This window comes from Cavia porcellus, unplaced genomic scaffold (genome assembly GCF_034190915.1).
Source record: "Cavia porcellus strain 051 isolate PalLab524CR breed Dunkin Hartley unplaced genomic scaffold, mCavPor4.1 scaffold_2, whole genome shotgun sequence".
Classification (NCBI taxonomy): Eukaryota; Metazoa; Chordata; class Mammalia; order Rodentia; family Caviidae; genus Cavia; species Cavia porcellus.
This window is the reverse complement of record NW_026947485.1, coordinates 12,182,065-12,194,106: the sequence shown is the minus strand read 5'-3', so window position 1 is coordinate 12,194,106 and position 12,042 is coordinate 12,182,065. Positions and strand designations below refer to the sequence as shown.

At 33.2% G+C, this 12,042-nt stretch overlaps 1 protein-coding gene across 1 annotated transcript in view; it reads left to right on the top strand.

Moving 5' to 3' along the window:
- Nucleotides 1–12,042, top strand: part of Cog5 (component of oligomeric golgi complex 5) — a 288,720-nt gene that overhangs the window by 131,335 nt on the left and 145,343 nt on the right. Inside the window, exon 7 of the mRNA XM_013152408.3 lies at nucleotides 7,454–7,584. Within this exon, the coding sequence (XP_013007862.3) occupies nucleotides 7,454–7,584 (131 nt within the window). The remainder of the gene's footprint in view (nucleotides 1–7,453; nucleotides 7,585–12,042) is intronic.

Here is a 12,042-nt window from a genome sequence, read left to right as displayed (position 1 = left end):
GGATTACAGGTATTGCTATATGCCAGGCTGTGCTGCCTTTTATAAGGAGATCAATTATACTTGATTAGGGATATTAATTATATCTAAAGTGGCTTTTCTAATTAAGATCACATCTGAGGCACTGGGGGAGTGGTGGCGAAACTATGGCACGTATTTGTTATCAGTGAAAGCTTAAGGAGTTTCACCAGCAGCACCTGCTTGGCAAGCATGAGGTTGTGAGTTAGATTACTAGTACCAAGAAAAAAAAAAAGCTGCAGTAGGGTTAGAATTTCCAACATATAAATTGGAGGTGGTCATAGTTCAACCCTGTAGTATATAGTAGACACATGAATGTTAAGTATTACATTTTCTGAAAACTAGTTGTATATAACCCCATGCCATTCTGCCAACTTTTTTACATCAGTGTATTGCACCTGTCATGTCTATATTTTAAGTTCTTAAATTCTGTAAACTTTTATGATTATTTTTAACAGCCTTCATATTATTTCTTCATGTAATGATTCTTCAGAGTAGGGATATGTGATTATCAAATAGCTCCTATATTTCTTGTGTTTTTAAAAGTAAAATTCATATAACACTGATGGATATGTCCAAAATTTGTTATGATATCATATATATGACAAGATTCTATAGTGGCAGATGTTTATATGATGAATATTATTTATAGAAGAGTAAGATATAGATAGATACATTTCTTAAGATATAGATAGATACATTTCCTAGTTTTGTAGCAGAGATATGTATTACTGGGAATTGACCTGGCACAGGACCAGGGGCTGGGGATTTCGCTCAGTGGCATAAGCGTGTGCCTTGCAAGCAGGCAGTCGTGAGTTCGATCCCCGGTACCGATAAAAAGGAAAAAGACAAAAAAAAAAAAAAAAAAAAAAAAAAAAAAGACCTTGTACAGGACCTTGCACATACGGTCAGACACTCTACCACTAAGCTACATCCATAGATAGATACATGAAAAAAGATGTTCAACATCACTGGTCATTTGAAAAATGTAAACTAAAACAACACTGAGATTCCATGTCATTTCAGGAAGAATAGTTATCATCAAGAAATCAACCAATAACAAATACTGGAGTGGCTGTGGGGAAAAAGGAACCCCCACTGTTGGTGAGAGTGTAGCCTGGTGCAACCACTATTGAAAGAAGTGTGACGATTCCTCAAAAAAGTAGGATTCAAGATCCCGTTTGACACAGCAATTCCCCTTCTAGATATTTTCCCAGAAGAATTAAAAACACCACACCACAGCAATATGTGTGCAGCCATGTTTATAGCAGTACAATTTATAATAACTAAGTGTTGGAAACAACCCCGGTATCCATTAACGAAGAAATGGATAAAAAGAGGTGTTTTTTTTAATACAGTGGAGCACTATTCAGTCATAAAGAAGGATAAAGTGGAGACTTACAGGTAAATGGATGCAACTTGAAACCGTATTCATCTGTGAAATAAATCAGACCCATGTATGTTTTACTAGAATGAGAAACTGAACAATAGGATAAAAAATGTATAATAAATATTGCGAATTGGGAAGAAACTGTTCAAAAGAAAATACAGACTGTGATAGGCTAAAGGAAGAAAAGGAAAAAGAAAAAATATGTAAACACAATATAGTTAGCTATACAGCTAGCTTTTTTCTGTTCCTTGAAAAGAATGTTTTTGTGCTAATACTGTTTAGACAAGGTATCATACCTATATCTTGTACTCTGAACAGCTACTGTGAAGATAACAATATACAATATAGCAACTATTGTAACTGTCCTACTAACTGGTGTTGTAGCTTAGTGTCACTGTTTGTTTTTGGTACCAGGAATCTAACTCAGAACCTTCACCCGCCTGCCGGTGCTTATGCCGCGGACCCCTATCACCAGCCCTGAGCAACTGTTTGAATAAGAGGGCTGCCATCTTTGTAGTTGTCTTTTCCATCTTTTGACAGAGCTCTAATGTAAATGCAGGACTGGTGCCCGTGTATGTGCTTGGGCAGCACCTAGTCACTTCAGTGGCTGTCTGAAAGAGAAAATCATAGGCATGCAGGTCCTTCTTGATGGCTTTCATAGTGATAGTGAAAGAAGGAAAGTGAGATTTTAAAAACTGTTGAAAAGCCTGAGGCTCTTTTGATGTTTCCATTGCAGATTTTCTTTCTCCAAAAAATACTGAAACATAATTGAGCCATAGTAACCTCAGTTTTAAAAAATGTACAGCTTGGTAAATTTTGGCATATTTCTATGTCTGAGAAACAAACTTTCCATACAATCAAAATAAACATATTTAGTTCCCAGAAGTATCCAAATGAGATTTCTCTGCCACCTTTCTCTAAAAAAAAAAAAAAAAAAAAAATCCCTCCCATCCCTAGGGAACCACTGACCCAATTTTGGCTTGCATTTTCTAGAGTTTTTCTACCTGTATCGTTTGTTTATGCTTTAGTCTTTTCTCTTTTTCTGCATCTTTAAAGAGTATTTTTATGTGTGTTTTGTTATAAACTGATTTTATTTGTTTTAGAATATTTTTAAATTACTGTCTTCTGTTTTCTAGCATTTGAAGAAATCTCTAACTTTGTCATGATGTATTATTTTATATTTTGCAAGATTCCATTTGATAATTTCTTGTTGATAATTTTTGCATTTATGTTTATTAGGGAGATTGATGTGTGTGTGTGTGTGTGTGTGTGTGTGTGTGTATTTAAATATTTACTTGCCTTTTCTACCAGGAAAATCAGATTTGCTAGTATTTTGAAGACTTCTGTGTCCTCTTTAGAGGGATAGTGTTAGGCGAACCCGCTCCTCCCCTTTTCTACTTTTCGAAAGTGGTGCTTCTTTATAGATGGGCTTCTTTTCACTAGTGAAAATTTGTAGGCCTGTAGATTGTTTTTGCTTATTTAGCATGCTTTGAAGTACAGACTCATTTCTTCAATAATTATAGATCTGTATAGATAATACATGGATTATGGTATTTCTTCTGTGTTATGCAGGTATTCATTTTATTTTGCTATCATTTTAGTGCCTGTGAAACCTAAAATGACACTTTTATTGCTGATATTGATAATTCATGTTCCTTTTTATTTTTTGTGGGTCTTCAGGGAATTATCAACTTCATGCTTTACCAAACAAACAACAACAACAAAAAAACAACTTTCAGCTTGATTTTCCCCAGTTTCCTATTTTGGTTCTTTGATTTCCTTTTCTTATCTTACTTAGTTCTCTTCTTACTGGGCTTATTTTACTTTTTTCTAGGTTTTTCCGGTAGATTGAGTTATTTGTGACCTTTTTTATAATTGTATGATTTTTTTTCTACAATCACATTAGTATTGTAACTGTTGCTCTAATTACATCTAGTCACAAAGATCTTTAAAACAAATATTTTAACTTTGATTCGGTTCAATCTTTTTTAAAAATTTCTTTTAGGATCTTTTGTGATCCATGAATTATAAATGAGTTACTTACTTTTTTAAAGTTTGGAAAGTTTACTTGTTTGATCCAGTATGATGAAAGAAAGTACTTTGTGTGATTTTAAGTTTTTGAAATTCAAAACAAGTTTATTTTGTGGTAGAACAAAGTGGTACATACGTGTAATCCCAGGGGATTATAAGGATCCTGAGACAGGAGGATTGGATGAAGTATGTGTTCTAAACTATAAAAAATATAAGTAGGCTACTGTTTTAATAATAGAGTCTTAGTTATTAATCCTTTTCTTTCTGCTAAGGGTTCAGAGAGGAAAAAAGCCCTAAAGAACAAATAAACATAATACTGTAACATTTGTACTTTTCCAGTCAGTCTTAATTGATATTACCACATAAACTATGAAAACATCCGTCATACTTTAAGGTCATCCTGAGCAACATAATGAGACCCTGTCTCAACAAAGCAAAATGCAATTAAAATTGAAACTTTAAAACTTTGTTTTATGACCCAGGACATGAATGGTTGATTAAATTGTGTAGTTGAGCAGAACTTGTGTTGTGCTTTTGTTAAGAGGAATTCTCTGTGTCAGATGCTTTTGGTTTATGATAGTGCTCATTGTTTTTCTGTAGTTCTGCTGACTTTATCTGGTGCATTTAAGAAAGGATGCCTACTACAATTTCTGGTGAGGTAGTGATTGAAAAGAAGGTACTAAGTACTGCATCTGAGGTGCTTTTCTTTAGGGAATAAAGGAGATTGATTTTTAAACAATAAACCTGTGATTCTAAAGTATATTGGCATATCAGCATCGGGCTTAGAAAGTCAGGCCAACAGAGAAAGGATTCCCAGAGGAGCAAATAGACAGTGCAGTCTTCTCCCTGTTGGCCTTACGCAATTGCTTGTGCTAACTAAAGCAAGATCTACCTGTTAGGCAGTAGGACTTAGGAAAGGAAAACTGTCTTCTTTTTTAATGGTTTAGATATTTTCCTTCTCCCTAGAGTGAGGGAGAAAAAAGGAGTCAGGCTTTTGATGCTAAATTTTCCTGAAGCTTTGAAGAACAAGGAAGATCAAACATGCCCTGAGAAGCACTTTGACTTGAAATATAAGTTTCAGCCAGAGGAGTTTACTTAGCCTACAGCGATTCTGTGCATAGTTTATGTGGTAATAACAATTAAAGATTGACTGGAAAAGTACAAATGTTAATCTGTATTTATTTGTTCTTTGGGGCTTTTTTCTCTCTCAACCCTTATGGGAAAGAAAACAATTAATAACTAAGACTCCATCGTGAAAATAGTAGCCTACTTATTTGTAGCTTTTTTATGGTTTAGAAAACATACTTTATGTACATTATCATGTGTGCCCGTACAACCTTCTTCATTGAGCTGTTCTTGTTGGAGTCTTAGAAATAGTAGGTACAGCTGAGTAGAATTAAAGCGCAGATGCTATCATTCTCAGTTCAGCACTTTTTTCATTCTACCTCTGAAAGGATTATTTATTTTCTGTAAAATTTAGTAAGAATTAACTTTTAGTTAAAAAATATTTCAAGTGAGGCAGGAGGATTGCCGTGCTTTGGAGGCTAGGCTAGACTGCATAGTGAGTTCAAGGCCAGCTCAGACTACGTTAGCAAAAGCCTGCCTCCAAAACAATCCCCCAAATACATGCATGCATGCATACATACATGCATGCGTGCATACATACATACATACATACATAGGTGAGTGGATATTTCAGGGCTGGGAATGTAGGTCAGTGATAGAGCATATGCATGGCCGTAGGTTTGATCTTGAATAAGTAACTAGAGGTATTTTAAAGATTTGAAAGTTGTTTCAGTGGGTAGTTACTATTTCATTTTACATAAATTAAAAGATTATAACAGAAGTTTAATGGGTTTTCACACATTAATATTGTAGATATTTTCAAAAGGAAAGTATATTTAGGTAATGATATGTAGCCTCATTACTTAAAAACATATTAGATGATCAATAAAAACATTTCTTATAACAACATGTAATAGTAACATCAGGGGCTGTGCATGGTTAGATGACTCCCATAGATTATTAGAAAAAATTGTGTGAGTGATATATAGCCCTTTTGAAAAGTAGCATAATAATTTGTATTACAAAATTTTAAAGTATGTGTTTGATCCAGAATTTCCATCTTTGACACTTTCTCAAGGTAGTAATTCTTGATATATAAAATATGTATATATAAAGATGATTAAGGTAGTTGTTTACAATAATAAATATTCCTTTTTTAACAGAAGATTTACATTTTTATTTTATTCATTTGATGAATATTGAGCCATTATCAAAAAATATGGTGGGTAAATGCTTATATTAATAAACTATTTGCATGTATTAGTGACTTTTCCATTGTGGGGACAAAATGTCTAACATAAATAATTTAAAGAAAGAAGCTTTACTTTGGCTGATGGTTTCATGGGTTCGGTCCAGGGCTGTCTGATTCTGGGATTACTTTCACACAGCTAGGAAGCATTGAAGAAATACAAAGAATTGGCACCCTTGCAATCTTATAGGGCTGAAAATGCAACTCAGTGGAGAGCTTGTGTTTATTGACATGTAGGCAACACTGGTTCTAGATCTCAGCCCCCTTTCATTAAAAATAATACTGTAATTAAGTTTAATTACAAATAAAAATAACAGCAGAATAACTAATGGGTGGGAAAGATATTTCAGAAACATCTGAAAATTATTTATAATTTGCATGATGCCTTTTGCAAAGTCAAAGTAGAAGGAAGCACTTTTGTTGGTAAGTAATTACAGCCAAATCTCAAGTCCCTGTCTGTTTTTGCTTCCTCTGCTCTTTTTCACATAAACATCCGCAGAATAGCTTTGTACTATTTTTGGTGCTAGTTTAGAATTTGGGGATTCTAAACAGTGATCCATTTTGCTTCTGGGACGTGGAGTTCTATGATTTCTACTCCTTTTAAAGTATTTCTTGAATTTCAGAAATTTATTTGAAAAGCATTGCATTTTATCCAGTACTCAGATGTTATTTGCATCAAATTCTTCTTTTTGAGACAACATATTCTACTTTTATGACAATATCTTGTCTGAAAATCCCATCTAGATATTGTATATTTTACCTGTGAAATATTAATTTGATAATTCTTTTAACTGGCAAAAGGAGGCATCTAAATAAATGATCTAAATAAATTTTATTTTTAAGAACTAATACAATATTATGTGTATTATTTGACTTTTAGAAATACTAATACAATCTTTACAGTAGAAAATAGGAATTGTTGGAGTGTGTCTAAGTTGCTTGATGGATTTAGCTCAGCAGCACTAGCACCTGCCTGACAAGCACAAGGTTATGAGTTAGATGTTTGTTACCGAAAAAAAAATTGCTTATTTAAGCTTTGACTTTATTCCTGGTGTTTTAATTACTTGAAATATGAGTAAGAATAAGCATAAACATTTAAAATTATTAAAATTCTGAATATGTAAATAAAACTTAATGTTAGCACTATTTAATACTTATTGTACATATTTATTTATATAATCATATAAATAATTTAATTCCTCTGTATATTCTTCATTGTTTTCTCATAAATATCCTTCAGTGTAATTATTAGATCTACTTGACCATGTAAACTTGCAAAATGGTATTGTCATAATTTATTAATCATTTCTCTACATGGTATACATTTCCTTCACATGTTTTACTGTTACAGAGTAACTTTTAAACCCATAGCAGCCCCTTGAGACTTTTCTGAAAATATTAGAGATATTTATTTTATTTACATAAAAATCAATTTGACAGTATTTTATATAATCTGTTGGCACTGCTTTGTCTTTAAATATGATTTCTATCTTTGCCTAGCCAGTATGATCTTATTTAATACAATGAATTACAAATTAAGTAGAGAATGTTTGGAAAACTTTTTAAAAATACAGATATTGAAATGAAACTATGTCCCACAGCAAATGTAGAATATTTTTGAAGAAATTTATACATGATATTTAGATACCTTAGTATTCATTTGATATTAAAATATTTAATGTGTATATGTGTTTTTTTAATAGATTATCTTTCTCAAGGAATAGATCTTTCTGGAATAGAAGCAATAGAAAATGATCTACTTTTTATTGCAAGAGCTCGACTTGAAGTGGAAAATCAAGCTAAAAGGCTGCTAGAGCAGGGTGTAGAGACTCAGGTAATAAAAATATCACTTTTTAAATATAAAAATATGTTGTAATACAGATGTCATTTGGCTTTGAATTGAGAAAGGTGTTATGTCTTTATTTTTAGCAAAGTGGAACTTTGCCTACAAATTAAGTTGGAGAGTAGAGCATATCTAAGTACAGAGACATTTTATTTAATGTATTTTCATGTGTTTTAATTCTAAAATGGACCAGGATTTCTAATACATAATGAATCCAATATGAAATATATTTTTATAAGATGTGCATGCATAGATAGATTGATAGTCAATACCTATGCGTTGTGCCTGCTTTGTCCAGGACATTGTTTCAACAACCCAGTAAGATTAGTATTATTATTATTATTTCTGTTTCATAGGTGGTGAAACAGAGGGCTTAAGTAATTTGTTAAAAATCACATAGCTAGCAAATGAAATGTTTGGGATCCTAATTTTATTCACTGCCTAAACCCCGATCCTTGTACTGTGATCACTGTACCATAATAGAAAAATTTTTTTGAATTGAGATTTCTCCTAAGGTGCCATTTTCCTGTGCTTAATATTCTGAAATAAAAGAAACCCAAAGATATTAATGAATTAGAACTAACAGATAAATTGTTTAAGTCTGATTTCTGTGCTTGTATTACACCCAGATATTTTCATTTGTATCGAACCTAAGTGTAGTCATTAATTTATTATATTCTACATAAAATATTTTTCTTATTTTTGACATATATTTCATATTTTCTTAAATGTCATTCGGTTCATTTGCATTGGACAGAAATAATTATTAATGTTCGGCACTTAATATCTAAATTAGGTAATTATTTTCTAATTTCCAAATAATTGTAATTTAAAAAGGGGCCAGGAATGTAGTTCAGAGGCACCCTGCCTGGCAAATGCAAGGCCCTGAGTGATTCCCAGTACCCCCAAGTAAATAAATAAAAGATATAGCAAAGTATCTGTTATATTTGTATCAGTTATATTTTAAAAATAAACTTTTAACATTGAATATTGTGTACATATTAAAATGTGAACAAATCTTAAATGTTCATATAGAACAAAATATGGCATTAAGAACATAGCTGTGAAATCAAAACTCAGGTTAAAAAATAGGATATTACCAAGCGCTTGCCTTGCAAGCAGGCAGTCGTGAGTTCGATCCCTGGTACCGATAAAAACAAAAAAAACAAAAAAACAAAAAAAAAAAGACATCTTTCTTAGAATCTTACCGTCGTGTGATTATTGTGGTTTCTCTTCACCAAAAATAGGCATTATAGGCATGATCCTATCTTCTAACACTAAAGATCAATTCTATCAGCTTAGTCACTTATATTTTAGCTTCAGATTGCACTGTAAGGATAAATGCTTATCTAGTTTTAAGAGATACGATTGTTTAGATTCTCTTATTCATATTTTCTGCCCTCAATTAAATTAAGGGCTGTTGTCTTCCTATGGAGTGGCCAGGGGTTTTAACTTTGTAATCTTTCAACTTGTATAAATTTTACCTTCTTTGGGGTTTTACCATGGAAATTGACTTCCTATAAAGTGTTGCCTTTTTACTTAATGTGATAGCTTTGTCTTTCCTGTGTATTTATGACTTAGGCAGTGCTATTTTCTCTCCATCACAAATCCATCATCTTGTGTTATGAGTACTTAGATAGAAGAGTAATCTCATACATTGGACTTACAGTTGTTTAACACCCACCGGCCCAAACTTGAGTCTACTATACCCTCCTCTTCGATTTTATCATCATTTTTCTGTTACCAGCCTTATATACTATCATCATTAGCATTTTGGTCTGTATCTCTCACATTTCATTCTTTGACTCTAGACCCCCGTTTTTCCTCTCCTGCTCCTTTTAAAACAATGTAATTATTTTCTGTTAATTTATTGAGAAAATTAGTGGTATATACAACTCTTATTGTTTCCTGCTCTCTCAACCATACACCTGTTCCCTTCTTGGTTCTACTGTTTATTTCTATATTAAATTGATCTAAGATCTGTCTCTTCAAATGTTTTCCTAACTAGTGATTCTTAAGTATGTGTCAAAGTTGCTGAGACAATTTTCTTTATAAAATTCAGAGAGCTAAGCACAGTACTCACAAGTTTCTGGGCCCTAGGTCGGAACCAAGAATCATTGCTTAATGATACCCTCGAATTCTTTTCTGCTTATTTTTCTGCTAAGCCTGCACTGCAGAATGCCATCTGTGGGTCCTTGAACATTTATCTCTATTTTTGCTTCCATGCCTAAACTGTTCAGTGCTGTTCAGAAAGGAAACAAAAAACAGACAACTGTAATATTGATATAATTAAAATTTATGATTCTTGAATGCAGCTTGGATCTCATTACTTTTTAATATGTCCAGTTTTCTCTATCATTTTACAAATAGCTATTTCAAGTCTTCTGTATTCACTGTAAACCTAGTTCCAACCTGGTTCCTTCTTCCTTACTGTCGTCAGATGATCGCATCTCACATTTCACACAGAAAATCAGAGCCATGAAACAGCCTTTTCTGCTTTCTGTCACCTTCATTCTCAAAGATCCAACTCCATTAAATCATTTACCTTTTTATTATAGGCTGATTCCCAATGCCCTTGCTTGCTTCCATGCTTTACTCCTTTGCTTATCTGAAATCTTTAGCCTTTCTTTTTCTACTTGCAGCATTCAAAAATACTAACATTTCTTCCCTGTAGAAAGAACAAGGGATCCGCCATATGGATTATGTCTGTAACTTATTACATAGCTGTTTTCTAGCCCATTTGCTTGACTGCTAAAGTTTGGAAGACTAGATTGCTCTGTCTCCTTTTTTTGACTTCTCAAGTGATCCTCAGTTTATTCTGGCTTCAAACATTCCTTCATCAATAAATCTTTCAATTATGTCATCTTTGTCCTCCAAATTTCCCAAAATGTTTTTTTTCCTCTCAAATTTTTTATCGTGTTTCTTAGTGGTTTTTTCCTTCTCTTGAAGCTTTGATCTTGGTGAATATTTCAACTTCTTCGACTCCCTCTTCTCTTAGTTTTTCTAATCTCAGATCTTTCCTGTTTTTTTCTATTTGTTTCCTTTTCTTAATAACTCTACTTCCTTCTATAGTGTTTATGCTTTCTATATCTGTTAGGCATCTTTTTGCTCTAACTGATTATTCACTAATTATTTTCTACATTCCCACCTTCTGATATCATTCACATTTCAGTCTGAAGCCTAGCCCTCTTTTCTGAACTCCCATATCCGTGTACCACATATCTTAGGTGGCTTGTATGAGTTAACATTTGCTTATAGAGAACAGAATCTACTTTTGCTAGTATTAGTAAACAAAGATTTATTGAAGGATATCATTGGGAGGGCTGAAGAAAAGGATCACAATCTGAGATTACCTTTTTTTTTGGTTAGGTGTCACTGTGCAGTACCACTCACATAGGAAACTTAGAGTATGAGACTACTTTAGTGTGCAGAATGGGCAACTTGGGCAGGTATTGCTCCTTCCTCATCATGAAACTACCTGCTGTTTTACTTTTCAGTGCAGTTAATAGCTCTCAAGCTGTATGTTGTGTGATACTATCCAGATCAATAAGTGGATGCCCTCTATTATACATTTTTACACTTATGAGGGTACAAAGCAGATGTTAAAGACTGCTAGAATTAATATAGAAAAATCTACTCACTTCCATGACCAGACTTGTTGGGGGAAAACAATAGAATTAGAAGTTCAACCTCTGCCTTTTAAATATCACACAGGTGATTATAGTTAACAGAATCTAAGTCAAATCTGTAACGCTTTGCACAGTAGTCTCACAAAAACTCCTTTGCCACCTCCACAGCAAAAGCATATTAAAAGGAAGCCAGAATACATGTTAACTCAATCATAGTATCACTAACCCTCTAACTGAGAATTTTGAAAATCAGAGCTGTCACATTTATCTCCTTCTCTGTTGATTAGCTGTTACAGAGCAGCACAGATCACATGGGAAATTTGCAGCATAGCTAACCTAAGGACTGGCACACTTTCTACAAAGAGCCAGATAGAAAATTGTCTAGACTTGGTGGCCCATTCCATTTTAGTCATAACTATTGAACACTGCCATAGAGAGAAAGCAGCTAAATGAATAAGCTTGGCAGTGTTCCATTAAAACAGTGGACCAGATTTACCCATTGACTGATCCAGTTGTTCCTGTTTTCTCATTTCATCCTCTTAGTTTTCTCACTAGATTACTGTAGTAGTCTTCTGTTTAGTATCCTTAATTTTTATTTATTGTTCATAATCATCTCATAATCTTCAGGAAAGAGATTATCTAGTCATGCCCATTCATTAATGAGAATCCTTCAACAACTTGTTATAAACCTCTGACCCCCACATGCTTCTTGGTAGATGACACTTGGATTTTCCTTTTATTTTCTAACATACCATCCTTGTCCAGCCCCTTTGTATTTCCGTTTGTTGCTAACTATTCCTTGAATCCACTTAATCGAACT